Raw genomic sequence first — 27,951 nt, forward strand, 5'->3', positions numbered from 1 at the left:
GAGATGGATGGTCTTAATAGACCTATAAATATTCCATTAGTATAAATGATGATTGAGGCATATTGGAGTAAAGCATCATAGGAGCATTACAACAGCAAATAACAAACAATTAAAACATTTAAACAAGTGCTAGAGTCAGTGTTTTATACTGTAGATTAAGGATGGGCAGCAGAAATATCTCCCGAATATGTTTCTTGGAAATCAAGCATGAATGATATAGATTAAGATTTTATCCATTTATTTGTTGGATCAACAATTCAGCCCAAGTTAGTAAAGATGGCAAAATACGTTATCAAAAATATCTGGTATGTTAATGTTATGCTTTAAAATGATTAATCAGAGAGTAATTAACTTACATTTGGATCAAAATTATAAATGCTTTGGAAAATAAGACACATAAATGTACAAAAAGGAGGTGACGAGATAATGCGGACTATGGTAACACAGAATAACTGTAATGACACAACACACCTGCTCAGACAGGGAAAAGCATGAGTCTATCAGATTTAAATAGAAATCACGTAACTATCCCAACACCTGTAAGTATTTTAATGCTTCCAGGCTGATTTGATTTAAATACGGCAACAAATGAGAAGTGAAGTGATTTCACACATTGCTGATTCATGGTTTGGTTTATTCTTAAGAGCATGGAATTCAGCTCAATAACATATGGTCATATATGTTGATCAAATGATGGGAATGTACAATAGATTTCTTATTAGTGAATGCAAGCATTATTACAGTACATCTGATAGATTCTGTATTTGCAAAGTTCCAGTTAACACTTCTATGTGTCAACCACAGGTGCATCTTTAAAAGAATAAGGCTGGTGATCTTCTATATTGCTGTTATTGTCAACAAATCCCACAAAAAGACCAAAACCAACACATTAATCCGTCTAATACTTTACAGCTTCCCCCCCGTCTGGTCACTGGTTCCCAGTGAGGACGTAAATCTTTAAAAAATGGTTCACAAATATATTATTTTCTTCTTTAAAAGACAAAGCGATTCCCTAAATCAGCAGGACACTGTACTTTTTAGCCACTGATACTGAAACAGTAGTAAATAATACTGTATTTGTTGTAGACTATTTTCAGCCACAGATTGATACATATTCGATGTAACTCAAAATAACAGTAATACAGCACTCATGCTCATCATAATGAAGAAACATGTCACCCAGTGCAACAGTGTGGCTCACTGATTTGTTTTTAATAGTTTTCGGACAACAATGGAGCTTTCAGGCATAGAGGAATATTGACAATAAAAACAAAGAATATCACCATATTTGTCCTTCAAATTAGTTTCTGCTGTGCAGAAACAAGAGATTTTATTTTGTGTCAAAACAAGCAGCATGTTTCCAAGTGTAGCCTGCCGTCATCATGGAGATGAACATGTCAGCAGTAAATGACTGTTTGCACACAACACTCAGGCAAGGTTTAAGATCCTAAAGAAGAGAGGCACCACACAGACACAACTAAAGCCAACAACACTGTAGACAATGTAACGGTACGGCAACTCTACTTTCATGTGCTGCCTCGCCTGTCTTACATCATCTGAAGGCAGCCCGAACAGTCGACATAAGAACGGAATAGTCACTGCTTTCATAACCATTCTCGTGACGAGGAGGACAGCGACTCCGACCAGGAAGCGCAGCAGGGAGAGAACCACCAAGCTAGTGCTGATTGTTGGTAAAGTTAGAGGAAGTGAAGACAGCGGTGGATCCAGCAGGAGCCCCAGCTGATGGTTCACATGGGTAGCCAAAGCAGCTCCTGCCCCGGTGCCAAGAGCCTGAGCGGTGTCACCCCGAGAGGTGCTCCAGGAATCCAGAGAGAAAGCCACAAGTCCCAAGCTCACATGTGACACAATGATCACAAGTGGAGCGTAGTGGTCCATCATGTAGAAGTTGTCGATCTTGCCCAGAATTGGCTGGAAGAAGGCTAGAATAAGAAGGCTGTAGAGGAAGCCAGTGATTACCTCCTGCAACAAAGGGACAGCAATTATTGTAAACCATGAGTGCATGCCATGATTTTAATAGTGTTAATAGTGTTGTTTAATAGTCTAGACATTAGAAGTTAAAATCAAAATATATTTTTAAAGCACAGAAACATACTGCAAGTAATGCAAGTCCAAGCCCTTTAAGCATCAGTTGCTACAACACTAATAAACAACAAATCTCTGCTGCTTCCTCTCCTGTAGGTGGCACTACTCTTGGCAACACTTGTAACCAGCTTTTCTTTAAGTCATAAAACCTTTTGTAAAAATCACGTGAGCTGCTGTCTGGTAAACAGGTGTTACTGTTGGGAGGATGCAGAAAATAAACAATATCTACTAACATCAGTTGCCGGGCCACCGAGTCTAATCTAACCTTATCTACTGGCTTTGATTTGTTTATTGGCTCTGCTTACAGATAGATCTCCAATAATCATAAATTGTAAGCTAATAAAGATGAAAAGTTGGACACGACTGTTTGTAATACATATTAATGTCATATATTTATGTTAAAATATGTTTTTAAAAAAAAGAAAATGCATAGATGATTTCAAGTGCTACGACTGGCTGAAGGTGTCCTCCATTATACATCAAAGAGTAAAATGCAGCATTAGGTATATTGGAGTCATGTCAGCATTTACAGCAATAATCCAAGGTACACATGATGTTCCCTGTCACAAGAAATCGAAGGCAGTGGTGCTTTGTTGGAGAGAACCTTTTTAACCAAGCTGAGGTAGACCTCACTGAGTTACATTTCTGAGCTGGGACTATAGGAGTCAGCGGGGGTAAATCACTTTATATTACTACATTTCATATTTCATATTATTTATTTAAATAACCTTACCAGAATAGAATGCATCCCCATATAGACTCTGCTTACACAGACCAGGACACTCCAGCTGAGAGCCACACTAAAGCCAAAGAGGAAGGGATACTAGAAGAGAGAGAGACAGAGAGAGCACAAAGACATGTTTTTTTTGTTTTGTTTTTTCCTTTGGGGTGGGGGGGAGTGGATTCTTCTATAGGTTGACTGTTATATGCTTTGTTAAATTTATTAACATGTATTTTTGTAAACTGTTAAATACATGTCTATAAAAAAAAGAATTCATGTAAACATCACTGTGTGAAAACAAGAGTTTACAGCCATGTTAGCAGCTCTGTGAGGTTGTACAGCAGAGCTAAATGCTAAAGTCAGCATGCTAACATTCTTACAATGACAATGCTAACATGCTGATGTCTGGAAGGTGTAATGTTGACCATGTTCTCCATCTTAGTTTAGTGTATTCGCATGCTAATATTTGATAATTAGCACAAAACACAAAGAGCAGTTGAGGCTGATGGCAATCAATCCATCCAATAATTGTTGGGATATTTGACTCTTATCAGAGAGGTTGACCAACCCTAGAATCACACCACTAGCACACGTACAGGTCTTTTGACACCGTTTATCTTCTAACACTTTGAATCTGCCTCCTGCCTGGAAACTTTTTATGGTCTGCATCTTATCTTGTGTAAACTTCAGTAACCTCTTCCCTGAAATGTTTCAGGTCCTCAACCTTCAACAATCTGTGAACTTGATGACGCCAAGCAACTTGGAGTAGTCAGACGAATGCATTTAAAAAAAAAACATTGGAGGTTCTTAGCCCCTCCTTCCCAGTGGTGACCCCTGGGCAGGGCTCTGTGCTTACATAAACTACATATCTTAGTTTTCAAAGTTTTTGACACAGTAATATAAGAAAGAAAATTAATGCATTTATTTTTTTAACATTAAACACAGTACACATGATGCAGGGACAAGGTCATTCAGAGATTACTAAATCATTTCTAAATACAGGATGTACATGGGACTGAACAAAGGACAGGAGTGCATTGTGGATCACTAATGCATCGCTTTTAAAAACCACATAGAGCCTGCAAATACTTGAGTGGCAATTATGGTTTGATAGCATTTTATCCAATCTGAGTCCTGTATCAAATCTACTTACAAAATCTGATTTCAGTATTGAACTGGCTTATCAAATGTCCGTTTAGGCTTAGCGTTTAACTTTGGAAGAAACTTCAGTTATAAATAACTACAACTCAAAAGATTCAGCTGAAGTCTATAGGGTGAGAGGACAGAAACTTTCAGAATAAGATGAGAGATTTTTCTCTCTCTCTATTTACCCCAACACCCCATATCCTCTCTTTCTGTTTCTTCCTCTCCCTGTAACTTCCTTTTTCTGTCTCTGCCTCGAGCCACACAGTATTTTTCTTTGCCAAATGCACAAACAAGTTTACTTTTCAACTGTACAATTTCCTACTCAGCACATATTGTGGTCACATATTTGTTGTCATACCAGTTCATGTTCTGTATTTTTGTGGAATAATCAGCAGATTCTTCTTCAGATTTATAACAAATATTTAGAAAATACTAATATTAGTATGAGCCTCAAAAGTCCAGTATGAGTCAGGGAACACTGTCCCTCTGGGTGAAGCTGATCAATTAGAAGTATTAACTGTAGTTTGTGTAATGAATTAACCACAAAAAAAACAACATTTAAGTTTCTTTACTATATGCAGCCTGCCTCAGATATGAGTCTGAACTTCTTCCCATGTCCAAGAGACCAATTACAGACTTGCTCCAACACAAACAACATTTAAACTGTGCTTCCTTGTCATTTGTATTCTGTCACGATGTGTGATGCAGGCAGTAGATCTACTGCTAGCCTACATTGTTTATCTCTTGACACAACCATGCTGGTGGAGAATCCAAACTGTAACAGCCCTATCAGTAGATGAGCAGGTTTCATTGCTTTGAGCTCTCTGAACCGGACTCATACTACACTACACTCCTTTCTCTCTCTTCACTCCCGAGCAGTGAAGTAACCCTCCTTTTTTAACCACAACAGACACTCAGTTGTCCATTTGCACAACTGTTCATTTATATTATAGACCAAAATGTTTAAAGAAACGTAATTTGATACTTTCTCTTCCTCTAAATCCAATTCACTAGTCCCTTATCGCTCTCTGACAATCTAAAGCAGCTGCTCTCCGTCTATTTAAAAAAAAAAAAAGACTACCTTTCACTCCTCACCTGCACTCCCCTGACACACCCTGTGCTGTCCTGACAGTCTGTTTAAACAGAGGAACGTTTGTTGTCTTCATACTAGAGCTGGGCAACAAGGATTAATGGTGATTTAAAGGCAGTCTGTGCCTTTTCTTTCCTTTGGCCGGACCCACTGACCCTCCCTGAGGGAGAAAAATGTCATTTTAATTTCTTAGTAGGTCAGGTGCCCTGTGTGTGGGTTTCTTGCAACTCTGGTCTTTTTAAATTTTAAATTTTAACTGAACAAACACATATACTGAATGATGTTGGAAGGGGAAAGATGTTGTCTTTGGGGCCCTTCAGTGTCTGGGACTTTGATGCATCTGGTCATCTTCTCTGTGAGTTATCAAAACATGTTCATATCCTGTGGATCAAGGTCGGACCACTGAATTCTAATGTAACATGAAGAAGGAGAATAACACTGGAGCCGCATGGTGATATTTGTTGATCTAGATCCACCAGGTTGCATTGAGTAATCTGTACACATTTCCAGCTCCAAACTGTACTGCCTCAGAGTTGGATTAACACAGTAGGGGGCCAGGGGGCTAAAAATAATCTGCAGGCACTACTGAACCAAATGTTCCTCCCTCTCTTTGTTGGCTCTTTGTGTGTGTGTATCCTGTTGTGTTCAAGTGCCTGTAAGGTCAGCAGGAATACTTTCCTGGTGTGTGTTTATGTAATTTAACACAACTATGCACCATGTGAGCAGAATATCAACTGAAAACGTAATAAAAATGGTATTAAAACGACATCTTAAAAGGCCATGAAAGACTGGACACAGAGGGCAATAATGGAGGATACACCTTGAGGCCCTTTCAGTTCAGAGTTTCAGAAGATAAAACATAATAATAAAATGAAAACACTTCAAGCTTCAGGGAAAAGGGAGCAGAAGTGCTACTTCACACATGAAAGGCCACATATTTTACTTTTTGGTGTGATTATTGTTTAAACAAAACACATTTGATAGGAGAGAAGACGAATGAGGGTGTGGGTGGCTTACAAGCTTGGCTGGACAATTTCCTGAGGGAAATCCTGTACTTTATATATATCGTGCTTCAGGATTACCGAGCAAAGAAGGGTGGCAATTTAAGATTATTTTCACCATCGATTTCTCTGTGAAACATTTTCCTGATGAATTGTTTGGTCCATAAAAAGGTCAGAAAATAGTGATAAACGTCCACCACAATTTCTCAAATACCAAGTTAACATAATCAAATTCATCGTTTCGTCGAAGCAGAAGTCTGAAACCCCAAATATAAGTTTCATTTCAGACAGAAAAACAGGAAGTGGTGCATTTTGGACATTTTTTTGCCCAAAAAGTTAAACAAGTTACTTATTAACAAAACAGTTTTTGCCAATCAACTAATCAATTCATCACAAACTAATAACAGTGAACCTGGAGCCTTTGCGGCCCCTGAAGGACTGGGTCTAAGCCAACCCTGGCAGGTCTACATCTGCACTGCAACACTTTATCTTCCACCTGTATTTGACACTTTAAAGAGGGGGCTCACCTGCCACCGCCCGTAGGTCAGCATGAAGACACAGAAGGGTATGGCAGTCCCGGTCATGGCGTGTGTGGACGGCATGCTGTACTCGGAGTTGTAGAAGACCTCCACCTTCACCACAGGAGGGGACGCCGGCCGGGACCAGCGGATCATATCCTTGGTGGACTGTCCCACGAACAGGTTCCAGGCCCAGACAACGATGAGTCTCCGGCTGACCAGGGCGTCGATGTTCCAGAAGAGAAAGGGGAAGAAGATGATGAAGAACATCTCGTTGCCCAGCTCAGTCCCAAACGTGAACAGGTAGAAGAGAAACTTGTTGTGGATCAGGAACTCTTGACCCACGTCTCCGGTCAGGGAGTTTCTCCGGAGGGGTTTCGCCCTGACGGTGTCTGACTCAGCACCATCAGGCCCGGCGGTACCGTCGCCCTGCATCCCGTTGACCTGCGGTGCGGACGCATCCCGGGTGGCTCCGTTCCCAACACTAACGTCCGAGCTTTCACCCGCTTGTTGCACCCTCTTCCTCAGCCCGGCACGGTCCGGCTCCGACTGTCCGACCTCCGGTTTGGTGGCTTTAACAGGAAATGTCCCTTTAACGCCGCAGAAATTTTGAAACCTCGCTACATGACAGGGCTCCTGGAGATAATTACACCACTGTACGAACGTCTTTACAAAGTCGTTCGCCATGACTTCAAACGAGCGTTTGGTTTTTAAAATAACAAACACGGTTCTGTGGTAAAAGTGGAGTTCATGTTCATCGACTGGGCTTTACAGAGAAGTGGAGCCCGGTGGCCGCTGCATTCCTCTTTAGCGAGATAAAAAACAAACAACAACAACAACAGTGATTCAACTAACAGCGCGGAGCAGTGACACCTAACTGCCGCCTTACTATCTAACGTTACTAACGTTACTCAAAACACAGACCTTGTACACCGGCGTGGAGGTTTGGGACGGCAGCATCCAAAGTCCGTTACAGTTAACCATTACTTTCACCGCCACACGTCCTTAAACACACAGCCACCAAATAACTGCGTCAGGAGGCCGTTGTAGCCTGTTTCTTCGCTTCTTCCTCTTCTTCGGGTCTACTTCTTCGTCTTACGGGGTTTAATGGCGGTTGGCGAGCCAGGTTATAGGTGCTTTAGGGCCACCTAGTGGACTGGAGTACAGTGGCAGGAGGGAAATGAAATGGTTAAATTCTCTCTGTTATTCTTGATATTCTTTGATAATTAATAAACAACGATAATGAACTCGATGAAGATGATTTCTCTCCAATGTAGATTCTCCAATGTAGTATTGTGTCCCTCATCTAATGTTAATTCACTCATTTATTGATCATATTTGCTGCAGTGTATTAATACATGTTGCATAGTCCACTAGGGCAGTGGTTCCAAACCTTTTTCCTTAAGGGACCCCTTTCCTATTATTCAGTGAACTGACAACCCCTGAATAAGTGACTATTTCATGGATATTTTATATTATATTAATACAGATCAAGTGATAAACTGTACAATTAACCCAAGTAGGTCTTCACAGAAATTAATACAATTCTGATATATAGGCCTACTGTGTATATTTTAAAGTTTTCTTACACCCCTTAAAATCAAGAAGGCCTTGTGGCCCATCTGTGAAGCTTTGGCGGCCCCTAGGTTCCTGTCCCCCAGGTTGGACACCACTGTACTATAGTGCACTACGGGGCTTCTGTTCGATTTCTTCTTTGTTTGAATTAATGTTAGTCGACTAATGTCCAAAATATTCAACTACCACTCCTGCTGGACTTTATTACACATGATAAAAATCTGAAGTATTTTGCAGGTAGATGGCCAGCGGTGGATAAAGTTCTTTGAATAAAAATACTACAAAGTAAAACATCCCATTGCAAGTAAAAGTCACATATTAAAAAATGTACTCAAGTAGCCCTGTAAGTATTATCAGCTATTTGTAGTATCAAAAGAAAAAAATACACATAATGCAGAATGCTTCCTCAGATTATTATCAAATTATTATTTTATCGGATTCTTATGAACATGTAAGCAGCATTTAATGTTGCAGCTGGTCAACATGGAGGTAACTTCTTTGTATACTGTTGGGCAGTATAATATATGTATATTATATACATTATATTTGATAAACTGATCATATGTTTGGTATGTGACATGTTAATCAGCAAGTAACTCGTAACTATAGCTGTCGCACAAATATAGTGGAATAAAAAGTACAATATTTATCTCTGAAATGTATATAGTATATGGTATTAAGTAGCATACAATGGAAACAATTATCTGAAGTACCAATATCTTAATATACTACAGTGATTACATTACTTACAGTATTACAACACAGGAATAAATATTCTCACTTTCTATATTACTTGAAATTTCCTCCATTCTCTTTCTCTGCTTCCATAGTTTGGAGCTATCTTTATCTAATTTGGGTTTATTTCAGACACATGCGTCATATAAACAATAAAATACATACATGGACAAAAAACATAGAGACATAAAATCATTGCATTTCATAAGTCCAAAAGAATGAAAACACATACAGACATTTGTTCCAGTCTTCCCAAAGACAAGATGAATACCTTTCATCACTTGGCTCGGTTAAGGATATATTAACAAACCTATAGGCCTATTTCCTAACATAGTTGCACATATTTTCCATTTTAATTTGTACTTTTCTCATATGGGACATTATTATGAGTTATAGATAATTTAAATAAAACAGGAATTGTAGACCCACATGACTTCATATCATTTATATAAAAATAATGTATATCTAATAATAATATATAATATGTACACATTAATCTAACTACCCCAAATCAAAATCAAACATAGATTTCAGGACAGTCCATGTTTACAGGTCTGAGAAGAAAGAGACAATAATACCAGAACAACACCGGAAATCAGTCGAATTTCCTTCAAAATAAAAGCACCAAATGTAATGTTTTTATTATTATCACGACTGATACGTAATACATAATATTTGTACAAACTATATCCGACAACTGATCTTCATTCAGCAAGTAAAGATTCATCCGTATTGTCTATTAGCCTGCACGTACTCTGACTGAGCTCATCCTGTCCGATCTCAAGCTTGTTGACCAACGTGGCTGTAAACATGCTGTTAAAATGAGAGTTTGGGATATAAAAATTTCCATTTACCTCAACATTAATTAGTCTTTAATTTGTGCTTACACTAAAAAAAAAAAAAAACCTCAGCCCGGAAGCACCTCTTATAATTGTGGTTAACTTGGTAGTCCTGTGGTCCTCGCTCCGATCGGGCAGACAGCTCAGGGGGGTAGTTAACATCAGCACGACCACGGAGCAGCTCTGAGTCTCTGCCCTGAACCCTCATAATGCATGGGGGCAAGAGAGGACTGGTGGCTCCGCAGAACACTTTTCTCGAGAATATTGTCCGGCGCTCCAGCGGTGAGTTTCACTGTAAACAGGGAAACAAAAATTAATGGATATTGATTTGGGATGTCAGTAAAGGTACCACACAGGGCTGCATGGGATGCTAAAGTAAACCTGTAATGTTATCTGTGTGTCTTTAAATGGTGCTGAGACTTTATTGTCATTTCCACTTTTTTTTTTTTTTTTTTTTTTTTTTTACAGCAACCTAACAATGAATTCTGAATACTTGTGCAATAAGTCTCTTGTCTAATTCTCTGGATTAATATGCTAAAATTTGTTGGTTGTGTTTACACCATTATCATTACTCTTAGAAATAGGCAGATTTACTGAAGAGAAAATATTTAGTTTGCTATGTGATTTATGTGAGATTGAGTCCATTCCATGTGTTATTGCTCATTATTATTATAAGACGATTTAAGGGCTATTCTTAAAAATCAAATGTCCTTAATTTCTGATGAGTTCTTCTGGTTGAATGATTATAAAACACTTGAAGGAAGGGAAGCTTTTTTGTGTTGCTGATTCTTTGGTGGCACGGAGATGCCGGCCAAAGTCACACAGTATATATATATATATATTGTTTTACCTGAAGCCCAAAAGTGGTAATTATGTGCTGCATGGTGTCTTTTCAGTGAATATGTCTTAATTATTTTTGAAATGTAATACTCAACAGTGAGACAATAAATATGAGAACAATCTTACAAAGATTAGGTTTGCAAACATTTCAAAGAGAGACAAATAAAAATTTTAGGAGCTGTGTAATGTGATTTGTCCTTATGGTGACTCAGTTGCACTTTATTGTGTTTTATCTCTTGTAGTTCCCATGTTACACTTAATAGTAAATTGTTTTGCAGCAGCATTTGTTAGTATTTGTTGTTTTTATTTCAGAAAGGTAATACTATCATTAAAAATTCATTGTTGGATTGACAGTCTGCCTGGCAGACAGTACATTCCCCTCAGGAGTGAGTCTGAGCGTGTGTGAGATTGAAGGTTTTCATTATAAGTACAGATGAAGAGCACGATGTCAGACAAATTATTAAGAAAGATAATAAACCTGAATTAACTGTCTGAAAAGTTATTGCCCCTCTCTGTAGTACATTTTAGGCAAATTTTGTCACAATAATCAGACGTCCAAAACCCTGCAACAGCCTGCAGAGTGGTTGCATTCATTACAGCATGAACTCATCTGACACTCCAGCATTAAGTTCAAGATAAACATCCAGATGCTTTAAATTTGACCACTTTAATGGTGACTGTTCAGTGTCCTCAGTCTTTTCTCCCGAGTGCAGCTCCCTCCAAACTGTTGTAATGCCAAAGCACTTCATTAATATTTCATTAACATTATGGGTGGAACATAAACATTTCATCAACAACTATTTCTGCCCTCGTCTGATTACCGCTGCTGTTTTAAATATTGATGATATTGTTTCTTTTATATGTGGTTATCAAAAGAATGTTAATATTGGGAGAGTTTGCTTTATAGACTATTTCAGGTGAAGATTTACACACATGCAGAGGTTTTCTCTAATTCATGACACTGGTCAGCGAGAATTATAGCAGACGGTAAATAAAGAAAACATCAAAATATCAGATTTAACCAACTATTTTCTTATTGGAATTTACAACACAGCAGGCAAAAATATCAATCAGTGGCATTACAGGAGACTTTTGACTTGAAAATACTTGATAACACAAGTGTAAAGAAAAAGTATGTTCTTTAAAAATTGTGCCACAAATAAGTTAATTTCCGTAAAGCAGCTAACATTAAAACCACTTTAAAGTCAATACTTAATTGCCCAGATCCACTTTGTTTGAACCAACAGCCTCCAATCAAGTTGCAGGATAGAACCATGAAGAATAAACAGTACATGAGTTTACTTGTGTGTCACTTTGAAAAAATTATACCAAAGATCATTTTGTTTTATTTGTTCTGTTGTTAAAATGGCATTACATTTGGTGAGGAGCACATTATTACTCAAAAACTCAAAGTTTAGGACTTACTTGTGATTTGCAAAACGATGACTTGGTCCCACCTCTGGGTGTTGGTAGTGACTACTTTTGTTTCAGACTGCTGTATTTTTTATGCTTTGTTGCAGAAACCAGTTTCCTGTTGGGAAATGCACAGATCGTTGAGTGGCCGGTTGTTCACAGCAATGATGGATTCTGCAAGCTGTCTGGATACCACAGAGCTGAAGTCATGCACAGGAGTAGCACGTGCAAGTAAGATGTTTTGTGTATTATAATGACGTGAATGTGAACATACAGTAGAGGGTTTATATTTAAAATATATATATATTGGTTGGCTCCATGTGGTCTAATGGTGCAGGTGTTTTGCATCAGGACCCATCAAGCAATTGATATTGTTTAAGTGAATATTGCACAGATAGATTGGAGTGTGCAGACGCTTTTTCTATTTCACATTGGATCTCAGCTCCAGCACTTCCAATAAGCCTTTATTTGGTGAGCTGGGATTTATTTATTATATCTGTTTGTTTGACAGGGACTGCCCTTATTTATCAACAGAAGAAAAAATGTAAATGAGCCAGATTTTTCTGGTCTGATCATTATAAGAAATATATCTTAGATCAACTAATTTAAAACAGACACAGGACCAGACATAAAATACTTGATCTTTCTGTTGTTATCTGTAGAAAATGTGTCCACTGATTAGCAGGAACAATAGAGAAATTTAGACAAAGTATTCAGTTCACTTACGTCTGTCTTTAATTATCTGACTTTCTTTTTTCATGGCCACTTAATAACAACACGCTCCCTTTTGCTTGTTGTTATTCTTTTCCCCTAATTTTGCAGTTTCATGTATGGTGACCTGACTGATAAGAACACTATCGACAAAATCAGAAAGACCTTTGATAACTATGAGTCCCAGTTCTACGAGGTGCTGCTCTACACAAAGAATAGTGAGTATCACTGCTACATTACATGCATGATTAAAAGTGTTTTTGTATTCTTATTCGTCCCATTTGTTTAGGTACCGTTTTCCATTTCTCTCACAACTCTCATTTGAATTATTTCCTACAGGAACACCAATATGGCTTTACATGCAGGTAGCTCCCATCAGAAATGAAAACGAGAAGGTGGTGCTTTTCCTCTGCACCTTCAGAGACATTACACTGTTCAAACAGCCAATTGAAGATGAAGCAACTAGAGGTAAGAGAGTTCATAATCTTGTATCTAGACCAAAGGGTTTCAACCAGAATGCATTCAGTCAGTGTCAGTGTAGTCATGATAAATTGTTGGAGTTCATCCATTTCTGGCATTTTCCATTCCTATTCCATATACTAAAGGGTTAGAACACATATTTATATCAAGTGAATGCTCATCAAGGTTCAACCATTGATATAAAAGCTCACCACAATGAAGGGTGCAGTGCAGCCGAAAGTCTCGAGCACACATGAATGGCTGTGACTTAACAGACGTTTGTTTCCTGGTATGTAACATACAACTGTCCAGGTGTTGTGTGTGCGGGTCACTGAACACTGGTCTCTGTGGTTCAGTGCCATGTCCCAGGGGATTAAGTGTGCCACTAAGACTTTTGCATACATCAAGCAGAAACAAAGGACACTCAGACCACATGGAAATGTATGAACATACTGACTGTACACAGAGGGAATAAAAGAACACAGTCCCTTTTTAATGTAAAATTAAACTAGCTGACAAGATTTGGCTGGTTTTACAGTGAAGATCTGAACACTGTCCTATTCAGCATAAAGTCAGTGTGCTATCATCTTTTGTTGCTGAATCACATTGCATTGTTGATTATAGAGAGGAATATACTGGAATGTTTAGATAGAATATATTTGGGTGATGTACAATAACCTTATGTTCCTTTCTGTACAGAAATGCAGTTAAAAGTCCAGATGTATTAAAAAGTCTGCCAGCATGATGCGTTCATGCACAATCATATATATGGGAAACATGACTTTCCCAAAGTTAACGTCTGTCTTTTTGTCTCTTAAGCCGGATGGGCAAAGTTTGCCAGACTTACCCGGGCACTGACCAACAATCGCAACCTGGTGCAGCAGTTACCACCGCTGAGCAAGGCAGAGGTCAGCCACAAGCCCTCCAGACTGGCTGAGGTGAGCAGCATACAGGTCTAAGAGAAGAGTTTGTTTTAAAAAGTATCTACTTCAAAATACCTCAAGTTAAATCAAGAAAGTGCCTTAAAGATAGAATCTTAAAAGAATTTTTTTTTCTCCAATCAAGACATGAGTATACTTCCCATTTAAAGGAAAAATCCACCTTAAAGTTGTATCGCAAGGTTACAAAGCACATCTATGGAAACTTTTGGTCCATATTGTTGCATGATGACATTATATTACAGTATGTCAGTATTACTAACCCAGCTACCATTAAGTTTAATGACAATTATCAGGTTAACATCAGAACACTCTTGTACACATGATTCTGTCCTCTTGACGGTAAATGTTCCCTCTCAATGAAAGGCTCTGCAGCTGGGATCAGACATTCTCCCTCAGTACAAACAGGAGGCCCCTAAGACCCCTCCACACATCATCCTCCACTACTGCACCTTCAAGACCACCTGGGACTGGGTCATCCTCATCCTCACCTTCTACACCGCCATCATGGTGCCCTATAATGTCTCATTTAAGACAAAGCAAAACAATTTGGCTTGGCTAGTGCTGGACAGTGTCGTAGACGTCATCTTCCTGATTGACATCGTGCTCAACTTCCACACCACCTTTGTGGGTCCTGCTGGGGAAGTCATTTCAGACGCAAAGCTGATACGCATGAATTACATGAAGACGTGGTTTGTCATCGACCTGCTGTCCTGTCTGCCCTACGATGTAATCAACGCCTTTGACAATGTAGATGAGGTGGGTGAATTTCAAACCTGCTCTTTAAGTGGAGGATGATTTTTTTTGGACAATTCTTCTCTTTGGGGATTGATTTATTGTTTAAAATGTCTACTAAAAATGGTACTTAACACTGCATATAAATAACAAGACATTTCTTATTGCCTGTCTTTATGAAGGAGGTCATCACATCTGCTTCTTCAGCAAGTCATCTCCGCGAGTCTTCACATTTCCACAGGAATACCACACGGACAGAAGACTCTGTGCTCACAGTAAGGAAAAGCTGCTAACAAACGTATTACTTTAAATTATCTTTTTTGTGATTACATTTTCCTTTATATATATAGAACATACATACAGAAAGAAACAAACTTCATGGGACATATGTGTCGGACAAACATGATGATAGTGGAGCATTTATATGCTAAAGAGCTTAATATTTCCCTCAGGAGTTGTGGGAGACCAAAACAGAGCTAAAAGGCGAGTGAATTATAGATTTACAGTTGAAATAATCTGCGATCTCTGAGAAATAGACAAAAAAAAAAAAAAAAAAGAATTCACACAATTTCATAAACTTAAGTTGACACATTTAGATTACTTGTTTTTTTCGGTCACCAGTCTAAAACCCAAAGTTTAATATCATAGAAGAATAAAAAAACAACAGCAAATAAACAAGTTAATTTTTGTTAAATTCCTTAAATGATTAATCGATCATTAAAATATTTGCTTATTAATTTTCGACCAATTATTTCACCTCAACGATGTCCGACTCACATCTTCCACCTGTATCTCATTGTAGGGTCTCAGCAGCCTGTTCAGCTCCCTAAAGGTGATCCGCCTGCTGCGGTTGGGCCGAGTGGCCCGGAAGTTGGACCACTACCTGGAGTACGGAGCAGCTGTCCTAGTACTGCTGGTGTGTGTTTTTGGTCTGGTGGCCCACTGGCTAGCTTGCATCTGGTACAGCATTGGGGACTACGAGGTAATCGATGAAACCACCAACACCATTAAGACAGACAGCTGGCTCTACCAGCTGGCCCTGAGCATTGGGACTCCTTACCGCTACAACGTCAGTGGTACAGGACAGTGGGAAGGTGGTCCCAACAAGGACACGTTGTACATTTCTTCTCTGTACTTCACCATGACGAGTCTCACCACCATTGGATTTGGTAACATTGCTCCGGCCACAGATGGCGAGAAGATTTTCTCTGTGGCTATGATGATGGTGGGCTGTAAGTACTTTCCAATATTAAAGGGTAATTCCAGTATTTTTAAACCTGGGCCCTATGTTTTACATATTTTGGTGTCTAATTGACTAGTAAGTACAAAAATCTTTGGGATTTGTCAAGTAGGCTACATCACCTCAGCTGGGAGCTGCAAAACAGGCTGCAATGTAATCCTTGGGGGCAAATGCACCCGTCAAAGTATGTCCTCTGAAAGTGCTTGTGTTTGCCACTGACAGGCTCGGACTGTCTGTGTCCGACAACATAATGGAAAGGATCCCTAGGGATAGACTGATTTGTAAGATCCTGTTTAACTAGAAACAGCTGTTAGATTCCAGACTCCATTGAGAAAAATTATAATTTTTCCCTGCTGAACACGAGAGTACCACTGCCTTGATCGGTTAGTTTGTTTGTACTATTGTGTGACTTTGTTGGTTTGAAGGGTTAGTTCGGATCCAAGTCATACAATAAGGTCATAAAAACACCAGAATTAGCCGTATTTATTCTAAATATTTTATGTCAGATGTGCTTTCTTTCTTTCTCATTGTAAAATTGCAATGTTTCTAAATCCCATCAAAGAAAACACCAAGTCTAATAGGTCTGATATTACATAACAAATAGTATCATTCTTTCACTACTGTTGGTATGATGGTTAATGGAGCAGTAAATACAGATACACACAAACGCTCTTTTTACCCCATGAACACACACATTTAAACAACTTCCAATTAACACAAGGCCTCCACTGTCTCCTGTATTCTTCCAAGCCTCTGACAAATAACACAAATATATCAATTCCCAGTGGACAGTTTGTCAAGTGAAATTCAAGTTAAGCTTTTCAAAACTGCTTAAATCAAAGTGACCTCTGTTTTTCCTTTTCAATGGACATACAGCACAACCGTGACACTCTGAATCAATCTGAGTAGAGGACAAACGAACAGCAGCCCCACTGTTGTTTCAGTGGCGTACAGTATGAAGGCAATATGTGCTGAAACACTAAAAAAAGAAAAGGTTGCATCAGAGTTTGATTATGCACTCTCTCTTCAGACATGCACCAGTTTGGACACTGGTATTTTAGCCATTATTGGTATTAAGTTCATGCTCAAGCCAGCTGGATGTTGTATATTTAACACTGTTCTGTAATGTGCCAAAATCCTTATAAAAAAAATTCACTATAAACATAAAATAGAATTTAACAATTTGAAGGAAGAAGAAAAGACTTTGTCTGAGCTGTGTCATTCAGGGCTAATATTATCTATATAATCTAGGGCTAGCTTAACTTTATTGTGGTCACGAGGTGTTGAACGAACTCCAAAAGCCACAAAATGAATGTTAAAGCCGTGAGTGAGGGAGTGGAAACAGTGGTTGTCCAACTTTTTGGGCGCCCCCCAGTCTATTAACCAGGTCCTTACTGCCCCGCATCAAATAAAATCTGGGCTAATTGTCTTTCCTCAATATTAATGTTGATTATTATTCTGTTTATTATTCTGTTATATTATTTATTATATAATTAATGTGAATTATTATTAAATTTTAGTTGTGGCTTTTTCATTTGTTTTGGGGCTATTGCAGTTCATTTGACACCTCTGGGCCTCCGTACAGCTAGCTATCTACAACAAGGGTGAGTGTGACTGACAGATGCCTTTAAAGAGCGATTATCTGTTATCTGCCTTAGGTAATTTATAATTGGCATATGCCAGCAGAAGAACATCTGTGTAGAAATAAACACTTTTAAATCTCCCCATCACTCTAAAGCAAACGATACATAAATCCTTTGAATCTGTTTTCATTTCATTCATGCATTCATTCATTCATAATGTGCCAGTACACACTTGCAGGCGCCGAAACAATCTGGATGCATTTACTTGCATGCTAGACTCGATAATGTGCTCCACAGCCCGGCTGGCTATCTGACGGCTGCCAGTAAAGCAACATATGGTGTAGATGTTGTACTTGTTCAGGAGAATCTACACAGACGCAAAGTACAATTGAAGCTCAGTAGGATCAACACATAACGGGTTCTTATGGATAGGCATGTGGTGGCTTAGTATTTTTAGCTGCTGCCCCGTATAAATGGTAATTTAAATATATATATATATTGATACAAAGAAGAAGGATAAATGAGACTTGTGGTTCACTCATTTTTTTTCTCTCTCTAAAATTCACCAGCCCACATGACAAGCCTGCTGTACACGGTTACACAGTTTTTGTTGTGGTGATCTAGCCAGGATCACCTTGTTAAACTATGTTAATGATATCAGTAGGACAGGAAGGAAGGAATCAGCCTTAGATCATAAAATATTCAGGACTGAGGCTGAATCCATCCCAGTCTTTCAACCTGGATTTAAATGAAATCTACTTTCCTTATTCATCAGGGACAATTCACATAAATTGATTTCATGATATGATACCAATGTGCCAGATTTATCCAAATGGTTAGTTTTCATCTGTTGTCCCAGCAGGGCACGTTAAAATAAGCAGTATATTTGTGATTAATCCAAAAAGAACCATTAATTCCTGGACAATGAAACTGCCATTTTAAATTTTGCATACATAAATATTTATTTTATGCTCAACAGTATTCTGTAATTCATAGGCTCACTTGACTCTGGTCGTGTCATTCACATTTAGCCGCAGCCTCAGTGTTTGAACCACTGGGGAGAGTTTAAGTCTCGGCTTTGTTGATAATAAAAAGTGACATGTTCAGCGCCCATCACAGCCTGCTCTATGAGGGTTTGTCTGAAGGTTGGTCATCACTACCCTCGATCAGAAAGGAACTGGTTTTGTGTTAATTCACCCATACGGAAGTTATTTGGGTGTGTTTAAACTCAAGGAATATTGTTTTTTATATTATCATATTGCTCTGTCACTGATGCTTAATGCAGAAGGCTACTTTCATGCTCATATAAACTGATAAAGTGAGTCCAGGTAAAAGCCACACACACATTTTTTTTTATTATATAAATTCTGTATATTTGTTGGTTTTGATTCCAGATCTGGTTGAGTTGAAGGTTTAGATGAGACACAACTCTGAATTAGATCAAGATCAAGCTTATTATGTAGAGTCTTGTGTAACACGAACTCACGTGTGATGCAGTGTTAGAGACTGTAGCATGTTGTATAACACTACTGTCTTATAAACAGCTGCCTTAATAGTCTTTCAGAGTCATATTTCTACATTTACATTAAAACTATGTGTCATTTAGGGAGAGCTGAACGTAAGTCACCATGTCAAATGTTTCATTCACAAAAATGAGTCTAAAGTAAAATTCAAAGCAACCTCCTTTAAATGACTTCAAACCTCTTTATAAAAATAGAAAATCTATTTATATCTATTTGTCTTATTTTCATCACCCACTGCAGTTACAGTAATAGCTTCACCTTTAGTGTCACCGCCTCCATTGTCAGCCTTTTTTTTGTTACAGCTCCTCCATCACGACTCTTCTTCGCTCTCTAACCTTTGGCCCACTCCTCTAAAACAGCATGTAAAATGATGCAATAAAACAGTGAGGGAAACCCAAACTGACAGCCACGCTTCAAGGTTTGTACTTACAGAAAGTAAACACCCAGTACTCTGGTGGTGTTTCGATCACGAAGATCACTCAGTCACACTGAGCTGTCTGGTTCAATTACGGCCGATAAATCTCCTGTTAAAGATACAGTAATTATGCGAGAGGAATAGGAAAAGCAAGAGTTTGCCTGCAGGCTCGAGTGTAGTAAAAGGACAATGAGCCATCACGTTAGATATGTATCCTAACCTCTGTGATCCTGCTGCGGCGACTGGAGACGACTCTTTCCTCTTGAGTGGGTAAAACCTCACGATAAGAGATACTGACTGACTCTTTGAGGTCACTGCAGTGCTGCAGCACAGTACTCTTACCGAGGAAATGTGCATAATGAATTACACTACAAAGACTCAATCCACCACTTGTTATACGTTTGTGTGTTAACTGTTAAGAGAACTAAGTATACAGTGGTATGCTGGGACTGCAGAATATTTACAGCAAAGTAAATTATTTAGCAGAATCACATAATTTACTATAATGTGCCAAATGATGGCAAAAGGATCATCAGTGAAATATCATTGTTTACTTTATTCGTATTTATCCAGCATTATGTCACATGGTCGCCAACATTCACTACAATATTTTTATTATGAAACCAATTCCCTTAACTTTTACCCTTAAAATTCAATTAATTTACATATTAATAATTATGTAATTAAGGTATTTTGATGAGAAAATATGATAATATTTTCCCTCATAATAGATAATAATAGATAATGCTTTGTAATACATTTATTGACAGATTATAAGCAAAGTTTGAGTTTAACCCCCTAAAATTGTCCCCAAAAACATGAAAATAGTCTTTTAGTTTATACCTTTTACCTTAAGTTTGAAGGGTTTTTTACTCAGTAAAGACTAAATATGCATTGAATATATTTATATATCTTACTATGTTATTTTAACCTATTCCATGATTATTTCCATGGTCAAGTTGAGCTTAATTTGCACCATAATTAAAAGAAAATAGTCCATTAAAGGTGCAAGTTAAAATGTAAATGTTACGTTTTTTTTCTGTTTCTTGTTTTAAAAACATGCATATAATCCAATAAAAATACTTGAAATATGTAATACCGAATAATTAAATCCAATTTGAGGTGACGTAAAATATAATAAATATTTTGACCTGAAAACATTTCAGACCTTTATGTGAAAGCAAAATCTCAATCGTCCCAAATGATTTACTAGAATAAAACCTATCCTCCTGTCCTATGGTGCTGAATAAATCAGCCCTACATGTCCCCCTGTTTGCAAGGCTGCTTTGTTTTTGCCTGACTTTTGCTCGACGTCTTTTGTTTCAGCACTGCTTTACGCAACCATCTTTGGAAATGTGACCACCATCTTCCAGCAGATGTACACCAACACAAATCGCTACCATGAGATGCTCAACAATGTGCGCGACTTCCTGAAGCTTTATCAGGTTCCCAAAGGTCTGAGTGAGAGGGTCATGGACTTCATCGTCTCCACCTGGGCCATGTCTAAGGGCATTGACACAGATAGGGTATGGATCTAACAAACGCCTGTGACCACAACAACACCTTATACTCATAATGTATCTGATTTATACTGTAATTAAACATTTTAGATTCTAGTTATCATAATGCACTGCTTGGACAGAGGTTTGCAGTGGCTATGTGTGTTTAAAGTCCAAAGTTGAACTGATGCACAGCTCTGTGCATCTGAATGCTATCATTTCAAACAGTATCATAAGAGATGTATGTGCGGGGTTGACAAACGTGGCAATGTGAACAATAATGAGCCTCAAAGGTCACAGCAGATCACTGAGTGCACTCACTGACACTCAGGAACTCAGTGAAACTTTGCTGGATCGCGTGCACCTAGAGGTTCCTGCAGCTCTGGAAAGAGATGCCAGATTTCTCATAATCAAAAAGTGTTAAGCTACGGCCAAAGTAACAGCAGATTTGTATTTTAATCAGCAATAATTAATTAAATAAAAGACACCCCGAGGAAGGCAAGTGTGTATTGGTGTGTTTTTATAATGTACTAGCCCACATTTATTCAAGGCTTGTTGTGTAACCATCCACTTGAGACTCTTGAGTGCCTAGAATTTGATTTCTATGTCACATCCTACCCATTGATAAGAGCATACAGAAATTAATTAAAGTAGTCCCTGGGATTGCTGACCTAAAACATCTTTCTGTTTCTGCTACAGTTGTTTTATCTTACCTTACTGACTCCCTTAAAGATAGGAAATACAATAAAAAACCTTTGACTGCTTTGAACCAGTAATGATATGTGATTAACTGCTCTCATATCTCACCATCTTTCTCAGGTTCTCTCAATTTGTCCCAAAGACATGCGGGCAGACATCTGCGTCCACCTGAACAGGCAGGTGTTCAACGACCACCCAGCGTTTCGTCTGGCCAGCGACGGCTGTCTGCGCTCTCTAGCTGTGGAGTTTCAGACCACACACTGTGCACCCGGAGACCTCATCTTCCATATCGGAGAGAGTGTCGACACCCTCTGCTTTGTGGTCTCTGGGTCACTAGAAGTCATCCAGGATGATGAGGTCATCGCAATACTTGGTAATCAAATGTAATATTATGAGTACACAAGGCCGCCTTTTATCTGTCCCTGTTGGCCGAGATAAAACTAGAGCAAAGGTTACCTGAGTGCAAAGACTTTCAGGTTATCCTTTACCTGAATATAAGCAATATAAGTTTTCTGGCTCACTGAAAGCTCTAAAGTTTACTATTACATCACTGTGGTCCCCTGAAATCTGTCACATGAGTTATTTCTGTCAAAGAATTCAACACTTTCCCCCGTTCTAAACACAGTGATAATGTCTGGCTCCATCCAGGTAAAGGTGATGTGTTTGGAGACGTGTTCTGGAAAGAGACCACGCAGGCCCGGGCTTGTGCAAATGTGCGAGCATTGACTTACTGCGACTTGCACGTCATCAGGAGAGAAGCTCTGATGAGGGTGCTGGACTTTTACACGGCATTCGCCAACACGTTCTCCCGCAACCTCATCCTCACCTGCAATCTACGAAAACGGGTAAAAATGACTGAAACTCTTCAACTCCTCCTGGAAAATGTAGCTGTTGTTCACTGATGTAAAACATTGTAGTTGCTTTAAAACCAGTAAACCAAAGATTATTTATTGATTTTTAAATATTTGTTTGGGAATTTTATGTCTTTATTAGAGAGCAGAGAGTAAAAGTTTAACAGGAAGTAAAAGTCTAAAACCCTAGACTGCCAAAGTGCCCTGCAGTGGTGGAATATAACTAGGTACTTTTACTCAAGTAATGTAAAAATTCAGGGTACATATTATTAGTATATACTTATTATATATTATTAGTTTCTATTTTAAGAAACGTTACTGCATTTTTCTACTCAACTTCATCTCAGAGGTACATATAGTACTTTTATTCCACTACATTAGACAGTTATAGTTACTTCTTAAGATAAATAAACTATTTAAAATCTTTCTTGGTTTAGCTGAAAATGCATCGTCACAAAGGGCTGTTTATCTGAGCTCATGAAAAGTTTACTTTTTTACTGTGGTTCTCACAGCGATTCTTATATCTTCTTATGCTTTGCCGTAAAATAAACTACCCAACAGTATATAAATTAGTTCAAATTAGTTCAACCTTAAACAACCGCCAGCAGTAAAATGCAACGTCCACATTAATGATGCAGTAATAAAAAACATCATATATAATAGTAAAACACTCACAGGGACTATTTTACTGCAGAAAGACACCAGTGTGTAACATTTAGGAGGATATATTGGCAGAAATAAAATATAATATTCATATTAGTATGAGTGGTAAGTAGTAAGTAGAGTATAATCACCTGAAAATAAGAGTCATCAGAAATAGGTATTCTTTGATACTTTTATTAATATTTGATAGAGCTTATTCCATGCTTTACATATGAAATATGTAAAGCATAATGAATATTCCCTTTAAAGTCAGTATGGTACATATGATGTGCTGTGCTCTTTGTTCAGAACTGGCTCATATGAAATACCTCTGAGGTACAGTAGATTTAATACAAGAAGCTTGTGAACAGAGTCACATTTACTTAATATAATCTGTATCTCTAGAATAGCAACCCTAAGTTATAAAACAAACACAGTCATACTATAACAGTGTGTTTATAGGACGTCTCAGGGTTCTAACAATTTTATAACGTTTTAAATAACTATGCATTTAATTTCCCCTCTGACTTCTCTAGTTTGTTACAGCTCCACTATAAAGAGGTCTTATATAATCATATATACTGAAGTCAAACAGCCTTAGTGAAGCAGTTCAAATCTAAACAATTTCAAGGCAAATTGTGGCAACATGTTCAAAGATTTATGGTTTGTACTTAAAATATATTCAATGAAAATAAAGCCATCTATTATTCATTTGAGCAGCTTTAGAAACTGCATATGTTTAAGATTTACTCAGTACTTAATTGTTTTTCAGTTAACTTACATGTGCATGAATGAGCATCTAAACTGCACATAAACACCAGCTCAAATGCATTTGCTTTATTTTTTTTATCAGTTATTTTTTTTACAGCTGAATTTTTAACCTTTTCCTTTGTTTGTGTTTTTGCATTTTGTGCGGCTGATTTGAGCAAACCCAAAAAAGCTTGTTGTGATGAACTCTCTTGCTCATGGGCAAGAGGATTAGGCCAAGAAACGTCCAGTAATAGTCTCTCACGCTGTGGTTTTGAATATAATAATCTACAGATGAGTTTTAATATTTTAAAAATATGTTTTAAAAGAATTTGACGACTGGTAGTTTTTTGTCAACATGGGGTATTTAATCATTAATATACCAATCAATCATAACGATCAATTTGGAATTGTCAACAAAAACGAGAGCTCATTGTATTGATAGTTACTATCACAGTTTCTTCAACATCATCGATCAAAATGCAAAGTCCAAGAAAGAAAAGAGAGAAGCTGAGACGTTGTATCAACATTTCCTTTCTTTGTCTTCTGAGAGAATCAGAAACTCTCAGGGACTTGATATCACTCCATTATTGCTCCATTTACAGTTTCCCTTGTGCATTCCTGCTTTCAAGTCTTTAATATTTCAACATACATACTGCAGCAGGTCTGGATGCTTACCCTTGACTTAAAGCTGCATTATATATGTATATTCTGCAGAGTTTACTATTGTAATTTAAATGTGTATATCCCACTCTCCTCTCATGCAGAGAATCTTCAGAAAGATTGCTGATGTGAAGAGGGAGCAGGAGCGCCAGAGGAACGAGGTGGCTCTCTCCATTCCTGAAGACCACCCGGTACGCAAACTGTTCCAGAGGTTCAGACAGCAGAGAGACGCTGAAACACCAGGAGAGTCTCACACTTACTTTGATCATAACTGTGTGCAGGTGGAGCCGCAGCACCACCATCACTCTGACTCAAACTCTTACACGCAGTGTCAGTCTGTATCTTCTCAGCAGGAGTACAGCTCCACGGTGCAGAATAATGCACCCTGCACAGGAGGAGGAGGAGGTGCAGGCAGTGTGGCTGCATCTCCACAAGCATTTGTCCACAAAGAGGAGTCTGAGCAAACCTGCACACAAGAGGCCGGGGAGTCGATACCAAGGCCTTGTGTGGAGAGTCAGCTTTGTCAGAGGGTCAGAACCCCTGTACGGAGCAGTGGTGCAGGCGGGGATGGAGCTGTAAGTGTCGTTGCCAGCGGCAGAGGTGGTCGAGGTTGGGCAAAGTTTAAAACCGCCGCTTCAGCCGCACCACCTGCACCACCCGCACCACTGCCTCCTGCTGTCCAGCAAGAAAAGCAGCCCCAGAAAGCAGAGGAGTGGCCAAAAGGATCCCAGTCCTCAGAACAATTAGCAGCTGCCAACAAGAACCAGGATTCGGAGGAGATGGCGAGCGCAGAGGGTGGCAACAGCGCCGGAGAAGCAGGTGAAGAAACAAGCGCCCTGCACAAAACTGACTCCTGTGACAGTGGAATTACAAAGAGTGATCTACGCATAGACCGGGCTGGAGATTCAAGAAGCTCCTTTGAAAGAAGCCCTATGGAAAAGAGCCCCATGGAGAAGAACCCATTCGAGCACAGTCTTGGGGTCGACTCCCTCAAACACACTTTCGTCCAGCCGGCGTCCGAACAAGCACTCCTTCAAGCGACCCTGCACGAGGCCAAGCTGGAGCTGAAGGGCGACATTCAGAGCCTGAGTGGTCGGCTGTCAGTCCTCGAGTCTCAGGTGAGCGAGATCCTCAGGCTGCTGTCGATAAAAAGAAGACTCTCACTGCCACCGACGTCCTCCCCGAGGGCCAGAGTGAAAAGCCAAGACCCGTTCGCAGCCTCCAAGCCTGTCACACCGGAAGTAGATGATGGGCCTTTTTGAATTCACTGATAAACAGATTTATAAGAAGCACCAGTTTGCATGTCCTGCTGGACTCTGGCCTGCCAAAGACATTTCTTGCATTAAACACTTGACTGCATGCAGAAATCCCTTTTATGTTATGTTAGCACTACAAAAACCCAGGGATTATTCTAAAAGACTTATGAGGCACTTTTATGATCCTGTGTGTGCTATGTTTGAGAATGCCAAGAAGGAACCGGAACAATTACTGAACAAACAATAAAAAAACACATGTTGCTTTATTTATTGCTAGGGAATTAGTAAATTTTTTACAAGCATTATAAACCAACGTAGAGCTACATATCTCACGTATGATTCTCCAATGACGGCTTTTGTTAAAACATCTTAGCCTGATGGGACGATCAGTAAAAATATTGAGGTCAAGGCACATTTTAAAGGATCAGTGTGTAGGATTTAGTGGCATCTAGTGGTGTAGTTGCAGATGATCGCAACTCCCTGGTTAACTCTCCAAGCACAAAGGAGAAAATATAGTGCACAGTGCACTGAAATGTGTGAAAAACACCTCTATCTAGAGCCAGGGTGTGATTTGTCCCTTCTGGGCTACTGCATAAACTTGGTGGTTCAACATGGCGGACTAATGAAACCGTACCTATAAATATTATATTCCATTTCTGCCAATAGATCCTCATAAATGTGACACACTGGACCTTTAAGTCTTTTTGTGAAGCTGTCATCTTCACGATCTTCCTGGACTTCTTTCTGGATGTTAATTTACAGTTTTTGGCAGAACACCTGACCAAAGGTTTAAGGGAGATGCTTCACCAGCTATAACCTTCATTATTATTTAACTTGCTTGTGTCTTAGAGGAAGCAGCTCAACAGATTGGAGCTCAGTAAACGTTTACACAATCTCCCTTTACGTTAAATAAATGTCTCCCTTTATCTTATTTTGCAGGAAACTCTCAGTTGGTCGGCTTTTGTTGCTCCTCTTCTTCAGAGGAGTGACATTAGTGGCTACCTTTAGAGTTATTAATTGTCAGGTAATAATACGTGCCTTACAATAATAAAGCCTCATTCAGAATTGTTTTAATGAGACATAATCAACTCTTTTAGGGTTTTTGAGTTTTATATTATGAAAATGTTAACCCTGCACTGTGTATTACTTTCATTCCCATGCATGTTAAATAGGAATAGGAATGCAATATTAGTGCTTTAATTATAGATTTTTATTGTTAGTTATCATTAACTCAATTTTCCTGTGAAAGATTTATTTTCCTTAAACAAGATGGGAATATTTCGACAGGTAATTGCAGCAAACTTACTGTAAATCCCTCATGTGACTTCACTTCTTGCTCAGGTATATTTGATTGCATTTCAGTATTTATTTCATTACCAGTGATTTGTCTTTGTCTACTTGTAAGATTAAAGTAGTAATGCAAGATTTTAATGAGTCACCACACACTCGCTATGCAAATCTAAATGTTTTGGCTAAAATGAGAATGATGATGAACAAACTGCATGGTTACAGTTTTAGTTCATGTTTTTATTTATTTCCTTTCTGACTGTGAATCATCTGAGTATGAACTCTAAGGATGTAAGCACGTGACTGTAAGTCGAATCTATTTTATTTTAGATATATAAATGACCTTGCATGCATCCAGGGAACCTGTCAAGTGTGAAATGAATAATGAAAACTGATGCCTGCTCACCGTCTTTTGTTTATTATTGTGAATCAAAAACACTTAAAACTACAACACACAGACCGGGTTTCATCTTTCACCTGTGCTTTTGTTGATCCAGGTGAGTCAAAGCAGTTAACAGGTGAAAACTGTGGAGCTGTTTGATTTGATCGGTAAAGGTAAGGAAGGAAAGTTGTTCCTTCTGAAGCAGAAAAACGATCATGACATATATAACAGACAGTAAAGGTGGAGAGAGGGCACAGGGAGAGACATGCATCAGCACTGACTGCTTTTTCTGTCAATCATCAGCGTTGAAACATTAAAATATAGCTTATAAATTATTATA

The 27,951-nt window shown here is 38.6% G+C and overlaps 2 protein-coding genes across 2 annotated transcripts; one reads left to right on the top strand and one right to left on the bottom strand.

Annotated features, from left to right (window-relative positions):
* Window positions 1-221: 221 nt before the first annotated feature.
* Window positions 222-7,627, bottom strand: LOC127368183 (sphingosine-1-phosphate phosphatase 1). Its single transcript, XM_051408714.1, has 3 exons — window positions 6,589-7,627; window positions 2,837-2,926; window positions 222-1,980 (listed from the first exon to the last, which is right to left on the bottom strand). Exons 1-3 carry the CDS (start codon window positions 7,264-7,266, stop codon window positions 1,429-1,431), a joined length of 1,320 nt encoding a protein of 439 aa, XP_051264674.1. The 5' UTR covers window positions 7,267-7,627; the 3' UTR covers window positions 222-1,428.
* Window positions 7,628-7,664: 37 nt separating this feature from the next.
* Window positions 7,665-27,624, top strand: LOC127368182 (potassium voltage-gated channel subfamily H member 5-like). The gene is made up of 12 exons (XM_051408713.1): window positions 7,665-10,010; window positions 12,089-12,212; window positions 12,804-12,910; window positions 13,032-13,160; window positions 13,971-14,089; window positions 14,456-14,848; window positions 15,007-15,099; window positions 15,627-16,056; window positions 20,912-21,111; window positions 21,904-22,156; window positions 22,432-22,628; window positions 24,791-27,624. The coding sequence occupies exons 1-12, from the start codon at window positions 9,938-9,940 to the stop codon at window positions 25,946-25,948; spliced, it is 3,276 nt and encodes a 1,091-aa protein (XP_051264673.1). The 5' UTR covers window positions 7,665-9,937; the 3' UTR covers window positions 25,949-27,624.
* Window positions 27,625-27,951: the final 327 nt, after the last annotated feature.

This window comes from Dicentrarchus labrax, unplaced genomic scaffold, assembly GCF_905237075.1.
Source record: "Dicentrarchus labrax unplaced genomic scaffold, dlabrax2021, whole genome shotgun sequence".
Taxonomy (NCBI): domain Eukaryota; kingdom Metazoa; phylum Chordata; class Actinopteri; family Moronidae; genus Dicentrarchus; species Dicentrarchus labrax.